At 51.1% G+C, this 19080-nt stretch overlaps 3 protein-coding genes and 1 non-coding gene across 7 annotated transcripts in view; 3 read left to right on the top strand and 1 right to left on the bottom strand.

The window, feature by feature from the left end:
• The window catches only part of GPX1 (glutathione peroxidase 1), a 266951-nt gene that overhangs the window by 79033 nt on the left and 168838 nt on the right, over positions 1–19080 (top strand). The gene's annotated exons all lie outside the window — the stretch shown is intronic.
• Positions 6730–19080, bottom strand: part of DAG1 (dystroglycan 1) — a 75539-nt gene continuing 63188 nt past the window's right edge. For all 4 annotated transcript variants that reach the window (XM_012771288.3, XM_012771286.2, XM_012771285.2 and 1 more), the window contains one exon: positions 6730–11568. In XM_012771288.3, the coding sequence (XP_012626742.2) occupies positions 9169–11568 (2400 nt within the window). In that variant the 3' untranslated portion in view covers positions 6730–9168. The remainder of the gene's footprint in view (positions 11569–19080) is intronic.
• LOC105874977 (histone H2B 1/2-like) lies at positions 13330–18552 on the top strand. Its single transcript, XM_076009238.1, has 2 exons — positions 13330–13389; positions 18292–18552. Exons 1-2 carry the CDS (start codon positions 13330–13332, stop codon positions 18550–18552), a joined length of 321 nt encoding a protein of 106 aa, XP_075865353.1.
• LOC142875466 (small nucleolar RNA SNORA76) lies at positions 13475–13603 on the top strand. Its single transcript, XR_012922820.1, has one exon. It is a non-coding gene; the product is annotated as a small nucleolar RNA SNORA76 (small nucleolar RNA).

Genomic DNA, 19080 nt, shown 5'->3' with positions numbered 1-19080 from the left:
TCCCTCCTGGCTGAGGTTTTTTGGCACCACCCATTAACATAGGGAATAAGGCAGCTCCTCAAGCAAGCCTCGGGTTGACATGAATCTACAAACAAGAGACCTGGTCTTTGTCCTGCTCAGCAGCCCACTTGGGCTGGCCTAGACAACCTCGCTTGTATACCAGGGTCTTCAGCTAGCGATAGATTTTGGTAGAGTGGGAAAGAGGAATAATGCTGGAAGGAACAGAATTTGTTTGATGCCTTGCCTGCATAATTCCTTTCCTGTTGCATTATATAAGTCTTTGTTTGCATTAGGTGAAAAAAAGGCAGTAAAAATGTCAGAAATGTTTACCACAAGCCTAACCCCACCACCCATGCATTTCTCTTAAGAAAGCTAATTGAGCCCCATTGCTATTAGAGTTACATGTTTCTGAAGGCTTGTTGTGACAAGAAAAAATAATGAAGCCACAGTGTCTTCATGTTGTAAGCATCTAAGTCAAAACATACTGCTTCCCTTGCCCCTCTGTGTTTTCCCCAGACAGGCCTCTTGGCTGGCTTTGCCCATCTTACTCATGTATGCATGTGCTTATCCTCCTTTAGTTGACATGTACCCAACTCCTACTCAGTGCCAGGCCCAGAGAAGACTGTAGGACCTGCCCTTGAGGAGCTCTGTTTGCAGAAAGAGTGAGACAGGTACACAAATTGTTTCCAATAAACTATAGAAAATGCCACTTGAAACCCTTCTGTGAACCTTCCCACTAGGACCCCGATTCTCATGGAGTGCCCCCCACCCATCTCTAGTCCATGGAATGGGGAGAGAACAGTCCCAGGCAGAAAGTCATGCACTTATGCCCTTTCCTGACCAGCCCATGTGTCCTACCCCAGGCAACAGAGGTTCAGACATGACTGACAGTTTGGGGGAAGGTGCAGCTTGCTCAGGCCCCTCCATCAAACTCTGTTCTGATTGTCTTCATGAATGTTTCTTAGAGGGAGCTCTACCTCCTGACTCCTCTGTGGCTCTCCTATGGCAAACCAAAGGACATTTCTGAGAATTACCCTCTATCACCAGGAACCTAAGGCCATGGGACAAAGCCCTCTCTCCCCTGAGCTCCAGCTCTGTCCTGATCAGAATGGATTGTAGTAGGGCTTGTTTGCTCTATCATCTTCACTGAGTGCCCAGGCAGCTCCCAGGAGCCACAGGAAGAACTCCTGCCTTCAAGGAAAGATGGACAGAATGGGGCAGGGAGTGAGGTCTCTCATGGTGAAGCAAAACCCTTGTGGCAAATAGAAAGGTCCATTGGACCTCTGTGACAAAGGTCTCCTAGGCCTCTGCAAGGATGGGTGATTTCAATTCAGTTAAATTTGGTGCCTTTTGAGCCCTAGGAAGAGGACAGCACTGTGATAGGCCCCAAGGATATAGCAGAAACCAAGACTGTTGAACCTACTTTGCCCTCACTGAGCCTGTGATCTCCAAGTCTGGCCTTTGCCGGTCTGTTGCTCAAACCAGGCCATGAACCTGGAAGGCTTGACTCTTAGCCCTCAGTATAGGACCACTGTCCTACCCTGCAGTGGTAGGTGTGGCCACACATCACCAGGCTAGTCTATGAGAGATGAAGTCACACTCAGGGATCAGGGTTGTCTGAGGAGACTGCTTCCTGGCTCCCCCAGGTTCTGGGATGCCAGCAGGTATCAGTTGGGAAGCAACATCTGGGTTACCACTGCTATTTATGTATTAATGACCCCTCCAGCTGGGAGGCCTGGCGTGGGCATCAGCTTTCCGAGAAGGCATTCTTTCTGACAATGAGCTGACAATGCAGACTGAGAATACCTAGTAAGGCTGGGCAAAGGACATCCTCCATCTGCTACCAAGAGAGCAAAAAGACCATGTGTTCAGCTGAGATTCCAACTAGGCCCACCCCCCTTCCCCAGCTCTGCTCCAGGGAACCTCTTGGGGCTCACAGGGTGGGCGCATCCTCCTCCTAGCCCTTCTTGATCCTGAGCCTCTCTGAGGAGGCTAGAGTTCCAGGAGTATGCTGACATGCTACCTGGGACCCAGGGCAGGGCTTGGAGGTCACAGTGGTTGCTGAGTCAGAGGCATTGGGGTCACAGAGGATGTCTCCTCAGCCTCTCATTTGCAGTCTAATCACTACACTGGGCACAGGAAGGCAGACCTGCCCCCCATACACACACACACACACACACACACACACACACACACACACACACACACCCCTACCTCACATGTTCCTCAAACAAGCACAGAACTACAGCCCCTTCAGCATCCCCCATGCCCAGCTCCTTGCCCAGCCAAACCAGGCATGTGTTCCCTGAGGGTGAGTTGGTCCAGGACAAAGCTAGACCCCTCCCTCAGGCATGCCCAGAGACAAACTGTTATTCAGCCCCCCCAAGGGGTACACCCCCTACCCACTCCACCTCCTGCTGTTATGAGCTGAAGCCAGCCCCTCTCTGCACCTCTCTCTCAAGACCTTTTGTAATGGAGGTGCTGAGGGAAGCGGGGAGTGGTCCTGGACCCTGGGTCCAATCTCTGGAAAAGCAGCAGACTGGCCTGAGCCTGGGACCATTTTGGCAGGCCCCAAACTTGGGTTTTTCCCTCTATAGCCTGAAACTGTGAAACCATAAGGTCAGAAGACAACAACATCCTCAGCCCTGGCCTTGGGAGCTCTAGCCAGCTGCCAACTAGATGTTCCCTGTGTGTGCCTGGAGCTGTGGAGACAGCTTTGCGAAACGTGTTCCCTGGGGCTTCAGGGTGCCCCCACTCCCGGGGAAAGAGTGAGTCACCAGCTGCCCCATCCTGTCTGCTTCTAATGCCAAGTAACCCCAACCACACAACCAGGGGCACTTGACCCCCATCCAGGCCCCTCTCAGATGTTAGTATGATATCTCAGGCTATTCCCCGCTTTTAGGCATTGCCCTCAGGAGTTCTCAGGCTGGAGGATGAAGAGACTAAGAGAGCATCCAACACGTGCTGAGCTCTACTCTGTGCAGGCCCCGCTGGGCGAAGCCTGGAGGCATGCAAAAGCTAAGGCGGAGTGCTGCAAAGGAAGGATCCCTACTGGTTCCCAACTACAGTGCATACAACCGAATTCCAGGTTTGTTGGCTGGGGCCCCAGGAGCTGAAGCCTGGGCCCCAGATACGGCCCTCCTATTTCCTGCCGGCTTCCAAGGAAGAAGGCCACCCGTAAATGACAGGCTCCCGAACCTCAGCTACACTCGCTCTGATGCCCTCAGAGACTGTGCGGCGGTGGTGGAGGGAAGACCAGTCCAGTCACACCAGTTAGTGGCTAGGATTGGAGAGGCTCCGGGCTGCGGCCACACGCGGGCTCGGCTCCACCTGCTCCGCGGCCTTAGCCCTGCCCAAAGCCCCGATCGGTCCCGCCCTCCCCTGCACTTACATCCACTCCCCAGCCATTTCGGCTCTGCTCTCTGCCGGGTTCCGCCAGGCCCTCCCCGGAAGGACTTAGCCCCCCACACAGCCGGCAGCTCGCCCCTCACCTCTAGCCCCCGGCCCCTTAGCCCCGCCCCCGGCCCGCCTCTTCAGCCCCGCCCACCGTTGGCGCCTTAATCCTCTGGCGCCACCTCCTGGGAGTCGGCGGACACCGTCCCCCTCTTTGGCCCAGAGCCGCTGCAGTCCACGGCTAGGCTCCCCTAAAGAACACCTTTGAGCCATTACGAAGGTTGAAAGGTGCCCCTAACCCACCCCGAACCTGCCCAGGAGCCTGGGTCGGGCCACAAGAAGCCTTCCACAGGGACGTGGACAGATCAACTCCCCCTCCATCCCAGCTGAGGCTCTAGGGTCACCTCCACCAAAGCTGGGGCAGGGGGGCTAGCAAATGCCCCAAAAGCCAAGTATCCGTGCTGCCCATGCCCCAGGCTGCTGTCAGGCGGGTTCCTCCTGCAGGAGCACCCCAACCCCAGCTGATGGACACCCTCATTTGGAACCTCTTGCCCTATCTACTCCTCTAAGTCCCCATAGGGAAAAGCATCCCTCAGCAGAGGCTTCAAGTAATTCTTTGCTGCTCTACAACGGGAACACAATTTTATAGTCAGAAAAAAAAAAGTGTTTGGGTCACACTTAGAATTGAACAGGCAACCTCTGGGAGGCCGAGTCAGGAGGATTGCTCAAGGTCAGGAGTTTGAAACCAACCTGAGCAAGAGTGAGACCCTGTCTCTACTAAAAATAGAAATTAATTGGCCAACTAAAAATATATAGAAAAAATTAGCCAGCCATGGTGGCACGTGCCTGTAGTCCCAGCTACTTGGGAGGCTGAGGCAGAAGGATTGCTTGAGCCCAGGAGTTTGAGGTTGCTGTGAGCTAGGATGATGTCATGGCACTCTAGCCCAGGCAACAGAGTGAGACTCTACTAAAAAAAAAAAAAAAAAAATTGAACAGGTGTCACACCAACTGCAAAACCTGGCAGACCAACTAACTCCCTTGACCTCTCTGGGCCTAAATCACCTTGCCTCAGGATAGTGGTCAAGAAGGTAAGTAAAGCAAGAAAAGGAGTAAGCCACCAGCCAATTTGAATTTTTAAGATATAGAAATAGAGATGAAGCTCACCCTAAAAGACTGATGCTTGCAAAGTTGTGCCATCCATGCTTTAGAAGAGCTGGGAAAGGACCTCTCCTAGGAGCTTGTTCAGCCTGTTGGGAACAAGGCGGGGGGGGGGGGGTTCCAGGTTTGGGGCTGCAATGAGGCAAGTAGTGTGGAGCCTCTAGTCCCCACTAAACTGGTAGTATTCTAGAGGGTCAGGCTGACCACACATTCCTAGATACACAAGATTCTCCCGCCAACAGCCCTGACCCAGGACTGTCCCAAGGATTTTGGTTGGCCCAAGGCATTGCCTTTATGTAGATTCCTCTGCCCCTTTTGCAGGCAGATACATATTATCTCCACTCCACCCCTCAGATCCCAGGGTGTTTCAGAAGCCCTTAAAGATTAGCACTGTCCCCAGCTCACAGATGGGGAAGCCAGGCCTGAGAGATCCCAGGAACTTGCCCTGGGTCAGAAGCAGGTGGGAAGGCAGATTTCTGCGAGTCTGATAGTCCCTTCCTTGCTGTCTCTTCCCTTACTACTTTCTGTCCAGCTCCAAAGACCTGAGTAGACAGCCCTCACCCCAAGGAAGGGTCACAGGGATCTGGCAGGAGTGCTGGTGGGCAGCGGCCTGCCAGGCCAAACAGCAAATATTCCCTTATCCCCCAAAGGAGGTAGGGTGGACAGAGGTCAGAGGTCCTTGTGGCTTCTTTTCTTCTCTGCCCTTACTTAAGCTCAGGAGTGAACTCCCCTTACAACCAGCGGCTTTGGGTTAGACATCAAGCAGAGCTTCCTGAGGTCAAGAGAGCATGGGCAGGGTCATTTCCTGGGCCCCTGCTGCTATGCCTCTAGGGAGTGAGTGGTGTCCCTGAACACATGCTGAGGACAGCTTTTAGTGACACTTACTGTGGTATACATTCAGGTCCTAACTCCACAATTCTTTGACCTTCAACAACTGCCCACTCTGGGACTCAGCTCTATCTGCAATATGGGACCAGTTTCTTCTCTGGGTCTTGCTGGTTCTGAGCAGAGGGGCAGCCTGAGAGTTTTGTGTGTGGGGTGTTGGTAAGGAGCTGCTGGGGTAGAGGTGAGCCCAGAAGAGACACCAGTTGTTCTGTGACCAATGGCTTGATCCTGCCTCTTAAGACACAGCTGCTGCATATTCTACTTCCCACACTCCAAGCAGTGTCCCAGGACAACCCATCTGTTCCTTCCTGGGCACTGAGTCATGCTTAGCCTACCCAGCTGGCCTGTCCACCCCAGACCAAGCACTTAGAGTCCAAAATCTACAGGCCAACCAGAGCAGAGCAACCTGGCCAGAAACCTTTCTTCTCTTCTCCTCACCCCAAGACCAATGCCAAACCTGCCTTGAGATTATCTGGGAGACCGGCCAGTCCAAGTCCACAAGGCAATGGGGAAAGGAGCTGAGGTGCAGTTGCAGAGAGGGACATCCCTAGGCCCCCATCTTCACAGAGACCTGGACTGGCCAGAAAGTGCAGGGGATGACACACTCTGGGGTAGAGAGCCTGTGACAGAAATTTTCCCACCATCCTCCTTCACACCCAGTCTCTTTTTTTTTTTTTTTTGAGACAGAGTCTCACTTGCTGCCCAGGGTAGAGTGCGTGCTGTGGCATCAGCCTCGCTCACAGCAACCTCAAACTCCTGAGCTCAAGTGATCCTACTGCCTCAGCCTCCCGAGTAGCTGGAGCTACAGGCATGCGCCACCATGGCTGGCTAATTTTTTGTATATTTATTTTTACTTGGCCAATTAATTTCTTTTTATATTTTTAGTAGAGATGGGGTCTCGCTCAGGCTGGTTTTGAACTCCTGACCTTGAGCAATCCGCCCGCCTCGGCCTCCCAGAGTGCTAGGATTACAGGCATGAGCCACCGCGCCCGGCCTCACACCCAGTCTCATTGGCTTCTCTGCCACCACCTACCCCTTACAGATGAGGAAACTAAGGATCAAGGAGATTTGTCTTAGCTGGCTCACAAGCAGAAGAGGTGCTAAGGGGGTGGGTTACATGTTGGCAGAGCTTCTGGAGCACACACCCAGCCCTCCCAGCACAGAAATGGTACAGCTTGTGCAGAGGCCATCAAGCCACCTGAGTGGGCCTGGCTGAGTCCCCACTTCTGTCACGTGAGCCCCTCACCACTCATGTCCAAGGGCCAGGGAAATAGATGCTCAGAGGCAGTGACGTTGTAATAAAGACACTGCTTTTATTTAGTTTGATATGTTTCTATACAGAATGCAGAAAACACATCTTAAAATCATATAGAAGGAAATAAAAACACGTCAGTGGTTGGTGAACACTTGAATGTGAGATTGGCTCTCCATCTCAGAGTCCAGTGGCCATCACCAGCCCAGCGCTCAGGGGAGGAGGCTGCCTGCAAAGGCATTGTTGCTGTTGTTATTCTGTTCACTGCCCCATCGCCTCCAGTTGCTATGGCAACAGGCCATTCTGGGCCAGCCACATCTCTGTGTGGCAGTGCCCAATGGTGGGGTTGCTAGGAGCAACGGAGCCATTTGGAAGGCCTTTCAAAACCCTCACCTGGAACATTGGGAATTGTTTATTTTTTGAGGCGGTCATTAGAAATGATCTCACCAGGTCAGGTCCCACTTGTGCTCCTGTCTCAGGGGCATCAGAGAAACTCCAGTTTGGGCCAGGGCTTAGAAGCATGAGCCCAGTCACCAGCAGTCCACTGACCCCTCATCTATAGGCTCCCCTCACAGGGGCACTACTCACTTCAGAGTACCCTGCTGGGAGCTGGGACAGGGGAGAGGGGCTGGGCCCTATGGAAGAAGGTGCAAGGAGAAACTCCCTCTGGAGAACAGGATGGAGACCCCTCCCCTCCTGCCCTTCTTCTTCTCCTGAGGCAGCACACACAAATCCTCTGCAAAACAGATATGGCTTAGAAGTAGCTGCTCCATGTACGAAGGGAGCCTGGGTCCACCCACCCACCCTCGATCAGGAAAGGGATACATTATTGCAAAAGGCATTCCTCCCTAAAAGGTACCCAAAATAACTCTCAGACATCAATTGAAAACTCATGCTCAAAATGGTTTCTTCCAAAGGAGGCGAATCGAAGCAGAGTGGGTGCCCCTGAGTCATGGGACAGAGATGCAGATGGATGGACGGATGTTCTGCTAAAAAAGGCAAAAGAAGCCCCAGTGTAATTCCAAAATTTAAACTGTTATGAAAAGAAGGGGTGGGGGGGGGAATCAAAATGAGCAAAGCCGTCAGTTCCATGGAATCAACACTAAGAGCTTGTACAAACTGCTGTAAGCGTCACCATTTTTAATCTTTTTTTTTAATAAAACAAGTTGAGGCTGTATAAAAACTTTAGTAAAAAATTAGCTTTGAGAGCCCACAGATTTTTACTATGAACTATTGCTGGCACTCCTCCCCAGCCACCAGACCTTTTCTAGTCATTCAGGCCCAAGGTCTGGGACTGGAGCGCCAGAGAAAAGGGATGGGGTGGGTCAGGGTGGGGCTGTGGACTGTTGGGACAAAGCGGCCAAGGTCAAGTGAGGAAAGAGCATCACATGACATAAAAATATTGCATCTTCACCAAAATGTTCCCCACTGAGTGTTTCCAAAACCATGATATTCCTTTTGGGAAGGGGAAAAAAAACACAGAAGGAGGGTTAAAAAAAAAAAAAAAAAAAAAAAGAGGTTGATGTGGTCGAGTCCCTCGACCTCCAAGGCGCCCCCACGAGCAGCTGGCCCACCCCGGAGCACCTAAGTTGGGGGCCACAGCCACCACTGACTCTTGGAGTCCTTTTCCATGGAAATGAAGACCCCTTGGTGGTGGGCCACTAGTGTACATGGGGTGGAGGTGGGGATGTCTGTGGCCCAAGAGGCCCCTCCAGCTTCCAGCCCCTGGCAACAGTGGGAGAGCAAACCCAGCACCAGGGCCCTGGCCCCTGAGCCAGGGCCAGGAGGCCCCCATTTCAGGCTCTGGGGTATCAGAGCAACCAAGTTGACATAGTGTGAAAAAATAGGATTCCTTTGATAAAAAATACTGTCCCTTGGTCTTCTCTAAGTTTGAAACACCCTGGGAGCTTATTTTTAGCAAAGCAATTCCCCATACCCACCCTAAAATTATACATACAAGTTTAGGTAAACAGCAGATTAAATGTAAAAACTTAACCTTAACTTTTGAAAGTCCTTTGAATTTAATCTTTAGCTACTGTTTTCCATGTTACATCCTGCAGCTAGACACACGTGAATAGAAAAAACAGTACAGTTAGTGTTAAAGGCAAAACGCAGAGAGCTGGGGGGCCACCCAGCACTGCCTGCGAGTTCATTCACGGTTCCTCGCTCCCTCTATCTACCTCTACTCAAACAGTGCTTTCAGAGCCAGCCATCAAAAACGCAGCGAAGAATTTTCTATGAACAAACAAAAAGCTGTTAGGCAAAAAATAAAAATAAAAAAGTCCCCAAAGTCTCTCCAGCTGCTTTGGGGTTTGGGAGGACCAGAGAGGGTGGGCTTTGTCTAGGCCCCATGTGTCAGTGTGTGCTAGGTCAGGTGTCGGCTCCCGGCGGGCAATGGTCTGCAGGCCACCGGTCTCCACAGACAACTGTGTTGTCTCCAGGCCCCTGCCCTACCCTGCCTCCACCCAGGCGCTTGTGGGTTAAGGAGGGACATAGGGAGGGGGTGAGCGGTATGGGGTCATGTTCTTGGGACGGGAGCCCTTGCCCTCCATGGGGGCTGTGAAGGGTGGAGGGGGCTGGTAAGGAGGCGCATTGGGATCCTCATCCCGCAGGGGCGTGTACTCTCCCATGGTGTCCTGGTTCAGAGGGGTGGTCTCGGGCACACTCTGGTTGGGATACTCAGGTGGGGGCAAGGGAGCCTTCTCCTCCTGCAGAATGAGTGGCATGCTGGAGGAGGGTGGGGGCTTGGAGTCATCCAGTTCATCCGCAAAGATGATAGGCACCCCCTTCTTGATGAAGGTGGCCTGGTCCTCAAGGGTAAGCTTTCCCTTCCGCTTCTTGCGATAGCAGATCATGGCAATGATGCCGGCAATGAGCAGGATGGCTGCAACCACCACGGCTGGAATGACTGTGTGTAGGTAGACGTCATCCTCACTGCTCTTCTCAGGGTCCCTGTCTGGCACCTCTGTGGGCGGCGCCTCTGAGGGCACCCTCCTGGGTGGTGCCACAGGGATAAACTGTAGGTGCCGACAACTGCCAGAGCCCATCACAGAGATGCTCATGGCCTTAAAGTCAGGCTCCAGGGCATTGGAGAAGGTAGGCCGAGGTTTCCCATCATCTTCAGCAATCCGCCGGCACAACCCCATGATCTGCTCCTTGGGGCAGGGCTCCAGGGGCAATGTGTTATTGGTCCATTCCACCACAATGGAGCCCCGGGTGATATTCTGCAGGGTGATGGTGCTGCAATTTCGGTCTCCAAAGGCGAAGGCCAGCTTCTTCACCAAAGCAATCTTCTTGTGGATGTCACTGACCACTGGTCCTGGGTCACCCACAAATTTGGCCTTGAACCGTGCAGGAGCTTTATCCCCTTGAGGGCGCCTATGGACATGGATCTCGAAGGCATCCACAGCTGACAGGCCCCCCTTATCTGTGGCATGCATGAAATACTCATGTTTGCCTACGTGGCTGCTGTCGGGCAGGCCATACATGAGCTGGCTGTTGCTGTTGAACTGTACCCAGGACTTCTCGCCTACCAGCTGCTGCTCCCGCAGCTTCAGGGTCAGCTTTAGTTTGTCAGTGGTGGTGTCCTCATTGTCATAGAAAGTGTCTGATGGGATCTTCACCTCAAAGTAAGTGCCAACCCAGGCATCTACCCTGTCAATGTGGTTCTTGAGCTCTGGGCGCTGGTTGGGTTCTCCCCCTCGGGGCACTCCACTGGTGGTGGTACGGATGCGAGTAGGTGGGGAGGCAGTTTCTAATCTGGTGATGGGAGCTTTGGTGGTGACCCGGGGCACTGGTCGGGGCGTCCGAGGTTTCTTGGTCGGCCTGCGAGTCGTGGTGGTTGAGGAGTCAGTTGAAGGCATTGCTGGTTTTGGCGTGGATACTCGTGGCTTCTTGGTGGTAGTTGTGGGAGGGGTAGCAACTGCAGTGGGCTCCACATACCCAGGAATGGTCATCGTTGGGCGAATCTGGCCAGGAATTGTGGTGCCAGCTTCTGACACACGAGTGGGCTGGATGATGCTTAGGGTTGGGGTCTGAACAATGGCGCGAGTCCGAATGGTGACTGTGGGCTTGCCAGGAACAGGATCCCTGACTGGAGGAGCCACAGTCTCTGTTGGAGGAGCAATGGCTGGAGATGTTGGGGTGGGCACAATCCTGGATGGTGGCTCCTGGATGGCTGTGGTTGGGGGCCCAATGGCAGTGACAGGTGTGGGTGTGGCATGGATCTGCCTCCGGATGCGTTTAGGGAGAGGGGGTTTCTTATTGGCAATGTGCCAACCCACCACAGGGTAGCCAAGCTGGGCAGACATAGTGCCCTCCCTGGCAGGGGCCTCCACACCATGAATATCAGGCACACTATTCTGGTTCAGGGAGCATCCCAGCTTCCAGGAGAGCAAGGCCCCATTCTCTACCACCTTTTTTGCATTTCCTGGGCCAGCCATGAAGGCTGACATGTCAAACAGTCTATTATTCACCACAGGCACCAACTTCATGTTGTGAAGTTCCACTTCTGAGAAGCTCCGCATTCTGTGTAGAAGCTCGATCCTTTGCTTTGGGGTCATCTTGGTGAGGTCGGCATCCAGAATCACTGTCAAGACAGTCACAGGCTCGTCAGCAGCACAGGCAGATGACACCAGCTCAGCAGGGTCTGGCGAGGCCGCCCGCACAGACTGTGGCTCACTGTGGTCTTCAGGGTAAACCTCAATGGAGAACACACTAGAGGTCTGGGAGACATGGCTCCCATTGGCCCCTAGCCGTGCAGCACTCACTGAGATGTAATGCACACCCTTATCAGTATCGAGGGGGAGGCCCTCCAGGGTGTGGCTCTGCGGGTCCCAGTGCAGCCAAGATGGCAAAGCCTCCTTTCCTGCCGCTGATACCTAGAGGAGACACAAGCATGAATTACAATTGCTATTGTCACTGCATAACCTGAGAATGATCACAACAGTTAACCACTGGCTCAGCCTGAATTGTGTGATAGGCTTGAGGAATTCCTGTTGGGGAAGCCAATTCCTCTCCCCTAGAAAGGTACAACTGACCTCATTTATCTGTCACAAAAGACTGGGGCTGCAAGATGGGATAGATTGGGAGGCAAATAATTTACCCAAGGCCACACGTTGGGAGACAGTGGTACTAGGATTCAAACACATCTCAATCCAGAGAACTGTTGCCACAGAGCTCAAGAACATTGTGGATTTTTATAACAGTGACACACTCTGCCACCTATTCATCCACTCTACCTAAAGAATCAAGTCACAGTTCCTCATCTCAGCATTTCTCTCTAGTTTCGCCTCAGACTTCTCCCCCTGCCCTCTGCCAACACCCTGACATTGTTCAGGTCATATGCCTGATCTGGAGTGTCTTTTCTGTCCAGAAGTGGTGAAGCATGCAGGTCTGGGTACAAGGAAGGGCTCAATGCCCCAAAGGACTCACTTTATAATCATCACATTACATTCAAATGTAGGGGGCATAGCTGTGTGTACAAATAAAGCTAGCTGTATCTAATGTCTTTTTTGTGTGTGAGACAGAGTCTCACTTTGTTGCCCAGGCTAGAGTGAGTGCCATGGCATCAGCCTTGCTCACAGAAACCTCAAACTCCTGGGCTCAAGCAATCCTTCTGCCTCAGCCTCCCAAGTAGCTGGGACTACAGGCATGCGCCACCATGCCCGGCTAATTTTTTCTATATATATTAGTTGGCCAATTAATTTCTTTCTATTTTTATAGTAGAGACAGGGTATCGCTCTTGCTCAGGTTGGTTTCGAACTCCAGAACTCAAATGATCCACCTGCCTCAGCCTCCCAGAGAGCTAGGATTACAGGCATGAGCCACCGCGCCCAGCCTTCTAATGCCTTAATTAACCCTGCTTCGCAAACCTCAAGAGAAACTGTGGTCGTCTAGGGTAAGGGAACTAGAATCAACTATTCTACAAAGTGTTTATCAAAGGAATCCCAAGGAGCTCTGTTCTCTCTAAAAGAGAGATTCCATAGTTAACCAAGTATGAGAACTATATAGAGCTCTCTTCTGCCCTTGGAGAGCCCAGGCACAGAAACAGTCCTAAGGAGCTCATCCCCTTATTCTACCTCCCAGACTTCTTTCAGTATATAAGTCCTTTTCCACAGGGACATAACTGGCAATACTCAGAGCTCCAAGGGAATGCTGCCATAGAAACTTCTACCATCAGCTGACAAAAGGAAATAAGACTTGTCCTTGCCCAGGCCCATCTATGGCTCCTCTTTTTTTTTTTTTTTTGAGACAGAGTCTCACTCTGTTGCCCGGGCTAGAGTGCCGTGGCGGCATCAGCCTAGCTGACAGCAACCTCAAACTCCTGGGCTCAAGGGATCCTCCTGCCTTAGCCTCCCGAGTAGCTGGGACTACAGGCACATGACACCATGCCTGGCTAATGTGGTTCCTCTTACCTTTGGAAAAAACCTACTCCTGTCCCCAGTGCAAGAAAGGTGGCATCCACAGGTGGTCTGCCTGAAGGAACTCTCAGATCCACTACCCTTTACCAAGTCCAGGGACACACTGGCCAACAGACAGCACATCTCATTACCAGCCTCAGCCCTTGGCCTTCATGGTTGCTGCTTATCAGCAGAGGGATACTAAAATGCTTCCTTCCTTGTGGCAGGAAGGCTAAAGCCATGACTGCTGGGTTCCCTAGTGGCTCTGGTCCCCTGAGCTTCCTCTTGCCAAAAGCCAAAGTACCCGAGTGATTAGGAAGGAGACACTAGGCTTGTACCTGATACTCCCAGCAGGACCCAGGAGTCCAGGCAGCAACTTTATCGGACACTATATATTTTTCTCCCCTTTAAACTGGTTTAGGGGGTCAGGCTGCAGCGCCAGAGCACGGGCTCGCGCATAACTGGGGCCGCCTGCCTCCTCCGCGGGCGGCCCTTTTAACCGCGAGCGACACAGCGGAAAAAGAAAAAAAAAAAAAAAAAAAAAAAAAAAAAAAAATAAACTGGTTTAAACAGGTTTCCCACTTCCAGCGAAAACCCACGAGAAGACAACTGATGTTATTAGGAGTTATTATAGGAGTATCTCTTTCCTGATTGCTCTCTGAGATACTCACTGAGGGTCTACAAATATTAATAAAATAAAAAACAGAGAAGGGCCGGGCGCAGTGGCTCACGCCTGTAATCCTAGCTCTCTGGGAGGCCAAGGCGGGCGGATTGCTCGAGGTCGGGAGTTCGAAACCAGCCTGAGCAAGAGCGAGACCCTGTCTCTACTATAAATAGAAAGAAACTAATTGGCCAACTAATATATATAGAAAAAATTAGCCAGGCATGGTGGCTCATGCCTGTAGTCCCAGCTACTTGGGAGGCTGAGACAGAAGGATCGCTTGAGCCCAGGAGTTTGAGGTTGCTGTGAGCTAGGCTGACGCCACGGCACTCACTCTAGCCTAGGCAACAAAGCAAGACTCTGTCTCAAAAAAAAAAAAAAAAAAAAAAAAAACAGAGAAGGGCCCTGCCTCCTCAAAGCTTCCCAGCCTGACTCATCTCCTATGCTGCTGACCCCAACAGCCAAAGTTCTGCTGTCAGACATTTCCTACAGAAGAAACGCAGGCCCCTCTATGACCAAGGCTCCCATACAGTCAGCCTTGGAAGCCATATGCTTATTTTAACTATGCCAACTAACATTATAACCTGTTAATATCATGTAACATAAATAATTAACATTAAAGAAAATCCCAGATTTTACCAAAGTAAGTTATAATACTTAATTTCAAATTGGGAGATGGAAGTTGAGAACTGATAGCTTTATTTTGATTACTGAAAACAAATTCTTTCACTATTGCCTATACACGACTTTATAGCCATGTAAAGCTTACCTGTGCCTTTGCGGCAAGCCACGTCAGAGAAACAGAGCCAAGCCTCTCCAGTTTATATTTGCTTTCCCCTCTGCAAATTCTAGCTCCCCAAGGTCCTGAAGCCTTGGCTGTGAACTGGCTGCAGGACAGATGACCAAACTGTATCTACAGCGCCAAAGCAGACAGTCCCCTCAGAGTCATGAGTACTCCTCAGACAGGAAGGAAAGGTAATAACCTGAACACTCTTAAACCCCCTCCAGGTGTCTCAGTAATGGGAAAGTCAGGCCCAAGCAGTTCTTTGAGTGACAATGATTCATTTTAATAGAAGGGCCACAGGAAGCAAAACAAACCTAATTTCCACAAGGAACCCAGCCAAGTCACAAGCACACTGACATCTCTGCATTTTCAAGGCCATTTGGGGAAAGCCCCTAACCTGGGAAGTTTGAACATGCCTGAAGGGCTGGCAGTGTCCACAGTCCCTCCCTCCTGAAGGCACTTGGCTCAGGGCCTGGCTCACTGCAGAGGTGCTCAGAGGTGAAACACCTGCTCTACCCTAACAAAGCAGGAGTCCCTCAACCCATAGGAACTCTAGTTTACTCCCCGCCCCTCAACTTTCAAATCCTACAGGCTCTAGGTCACCTCTCTTCTCTCAGGGCCTAAAAGTGAAGTAGGATATGAAAGTTCCTTCTGACAGATGCAGCTCTCATGACAAGCCAGGACTCATCCCTGTAACAATAGCGAACCAGATGAGAAGCCTTGTCTTTCACCATGAATCCCAGCTCCAAGCAGGCTGAGGCTTGACCTTAGCCCCAATGTCCTCATCTCTAAAATGGAGGAAACAATCTCATCCTTGTATGATTATGGGCCAGGCACCTGACGGACTCTCCACCCAATGCTGGGTCCCATGGGCTCCTATAGGCTATGAGAAGATCCAGTAAACAATGTAAGACTGCTGTACAAATAGGCCGAGAGAATGTGTAGGCGCCACTCCCCAGTCCTTCTCAACTGGCCTTGGACCCAGTGTACAGTGGGGTCTTGTCTCCCTGTTCATATCTCAAAGCTGAGCATCTAAGTAGGGAGGCTATAGCCAAGGGGAAGCCAGGATACTATAGGGGAATAAGACTGAGGCTGGGCACCCTCAGGAAGTTGCTTGCCTGTCAATACTTTTCTGCCAGGAGTGGATGAAAACCCTAAGGCAGGCGTCCTCAAACTACAGCCTGCGGGCCACATGCGGCCCACCAAGGACATTTGTCCGGCCCTCCGGGTGTTTTTGCCGCAGCTGCCTGTCCTGCTTAGCAGCCAACTCGTCCCAGGCCCACAGTGAGCATGTGTGGAATGTGTGCTGCACTTTCCATTGGCCCTCCAACAGTCTGAGGGACGGTGAACTGGCCCTGTTTAAAAAGTTTGAGGACTCCTGCAGGGGCACTGGGGAAGGGGCGGGCTTGCTGCCCAAAGACCAGCATTTACCTCTTCAGTCTAAAATAGGTATGGGGCTGGCACGGTGGCTCACGCCTGTAATCCTAGCACTCTGGGAGGCTGGGGTGGGTGGATCACTCAAGGTCAGGAGTTCGAAACCAGCCTGAGCAAGAGTAAGACCCTGTCTCTATTAAAAATAGAAAGAAATTAATCAGACAACTAAAAGTATATAGAAAAAATTAGCCAGGCATGGTGGCGCCTGCCTGTAGTCCCAGATACTCGGGAGGCTGAGGCAGGAGGATCACTTGAGCCCAGGAGTTTGATATTGCTGTGAGCTAGGCTGACTCTAGCCTGGCACTCTAGCCCAGGCAACAGAGTGAGACTCTGTCTCAAAAAAATTAAATAAAATAAGTGCACTAGGATCTTGGCATACTTACTTATAGATGAGATCTTGACTATCCTTGAAGTCCTTGGTTTATCCAGTATAAAAATTTCTACCCTAGCTGTACCATAACCATCTACAACTAACCCTCTAAGGGCTGCCAGGCAAGGAAGGGCAGGCAAGAGGCAGGAATCAGGGCTCAGTGTGAGATACTCAGCAGTAGAGGCACATGTGCTTAGGGTGACAGGCTGGTCGCAGCCATGGAACTCCTCCAGGTTTTCAGGTCACTAGACTCTCCATCACCAAATACTAACACTGCCTTAAAGTTGTGGGAGGCAAGGCCTGCTGACCTTATAGCTGCTGTCTTAGAAAGGAGCCTTCAGGCCGGGCGCTGTGGCTCACGCCTGTAATCCTAGCTCTTGGGAGGCCGAGGCGGGCGGATTGCTCAAGGTCAGGAGTTCAAAACCAGCCTGAGCAAGAGCGAGACCCCGTCTCTACTATAAACAGAAAGAAATTAATTGGCCAACTGATATATATATAAAAAATTAGCCGGACATGGTGGCGCATGCCTGTAGTCCCAGCTACTCGGGAGGCTGAGGCAGAAGGATCACTCAAGCCCAGGAGTTTGAGGTTGCTGTGAGCTAGGCTGACGCCACGGCACTCACTCTAGCCTGGACAACAAAGTGAGACTCTGTCTCAAAAAAAAAAAAAAAAAAAAAAAGAAAGGAGCCTTCAGTCAGTTAGTGGGGTATATCTGTAAGAGGCATAAACTGCAAGGGGCAAAAACTGCAGGGGGTAGCCTGATCCGAGGAGATCATGGGCTCCAGCTCACAGGCCACCCAAAAGGCCAGAAAGCTTTCCAGTTTCAGCAACCCTTGGAGAAGATGTGCTTTTGAGACAAAAGGCAAGCCCAGCACTAAAGAAAGTAAGATCCTGAATGCTGCAGAAAACAAGATCTTTTTTTTTTTTTTTTTTTTTTTTTTTGAGACAGAGTCTCGCTTTGTTGCCCAGGCTAGAGTGAGTGCCGTGGCGTCAGCCTAGCTCACAGCAACCTCAAACTCTTGGGCTCGAGTGATCCTTCTGCCTCAGCCTCCCGAGTAGCTGGGACTACAGGCATGCGCCACCATGCCCGGCTAATTTTTTTATATATATATATCAGTTGGCCAATTAATTTCTTTCTATTTTATAGTAGAGACGGGGTCTCGCTCTTGCTCAGGCTGGTTTTGAACTCCTGACCTTGAGCAATCCGCCCGCCTCGGCCTCCCAAGAGCTAGGATTACAGGCGTGAGCCACAGCGCCCGGCCTAGAAAACAAGATCTTAAACAACCATATACCCACCTTCAGAAATCCCAGCCCATAAAGTGCATCCAAAAACATTAAGAATCAAACTCACAAAACCTGGGAAGGACCCTGAAGAGTTCTAAAGACTACCTACCCAGTGATGCCCATAAGGAATCATCATGACCAAAGACCAGGGAACTGCCAAATTGAAGGTTTTGGTCACTCCTCAGTCTGTACTATCAGATGACTAGCAAGTGGCTTCCTCTTCAGTTCTGGTATACTCCCTCCAGCTGCTTTAGTGGTACCCTCTTGCACAGAGTAGACAGTCAAGCACTTGGTTTAATAAAGATACTGCACCTATAGGCACTAAACACCATGAAACACAAAGTCTCACACCCCCAACCAGTACCATTCCACAACTGGAGAAAGACCAAATGGACAGAGGAGCTCCCATTACTTAGTCCTCATCAAAAAGCAAGTTTCCCCTACAGTCTGAGCCAGTCAGTTAAGCATAGCTGAAAAACAAAACTGAAGAATTAGGTTCTCACTAGGGCCAAATTAATTATAATTGAATTCTGAAAACAAGAAAACACAAGCTTTATCATTCAGGGCCTGAGGAGTTCTAGGACTTAGAAATAGCAAGCAAAGACTACAGATAGATAGGCAAGCACTTTCAGTTGATGATGGCTAGTAAAGAGGTATCTTAAGAATAAGGTAGGGTACAAAGTGCTGAAGCAGGTCAACCCTGACACCGGCATCTCCTCTAAGGCCATAGGCATCGTGAATTCTTTTGTCAACGACATCTTCGAGCGCATTGTGGGCGAGGCCTCTGGCCCGGAGCATGACAACAAGAGCTCGACCATCACTTCCAGGGAGATCCAGACAGCGGTGCGCCTGCTGCTGCCCAGAGAGCTGGCCAAGCACGCCGTGTCTGAGGGCACCAAGGCTGTCATCAAGTACACCAGCTCTCAATGAGCCCCTCGCTGCAGAGGAAAACCTGGTATTCTGAAGATAGGGAAAGCCAAAATTAAAGGCATGTCTGGTTTGGGGACTGTGCTGCACCACTACCTACCTACAGGAACACAGGGAAGAACTACTTTTATATTTTTGCTTAAGAGCAGGGAATTAGTAAATGTAGGTTACAAAGGGAAAAAAAAGAAAAAAAGAATAAGGTATAATCAAGAAATTAATCTGGTGAGCATTTTCTCACACTACAAATCTTTCAGAGGGCCCTTTTGGCTTTGCAGTGGCACATTCCAACCAACAACTCTGGACACATCAGCCCTTGAGGTGTGAGCTGGCCCTTCCCTGTGTTCCCCCAAAGATGTGCCAGGGGGTCTTCTCAGTGATCCATTTCAAGTGGTATAGACTATTGCCCCATGACACCCCACTGCTTGGACCTGCAGAGGCCTGCCCTAGCAAGGTCCCTGCCTTCCCTCAGATCTGATCATTAGCTTCTTTCAGCTCCCTCACACCTCAGCCAAGCTGCAGAGGTAGGCCAAC

This window comes from Microcebus murinus, chromosome 1 (genome assembly GCF_040939455.1).
Source record: "Microcebus murinus isolate Inina chromosome 1, M.murinus_Inina_mat1.0, whole genome shotgun sequence".
Lineage (NCBI taxonomy): Eukaryota > Metazoa > Chordata > Mammalia > Primates > Cheirogaleidae > Microcebus > Microcebus murinus.
Note: the sequence above shows the minus strand (reverse complement) of the source record. Positions and strands in the feature narration are given on the sequence as shown.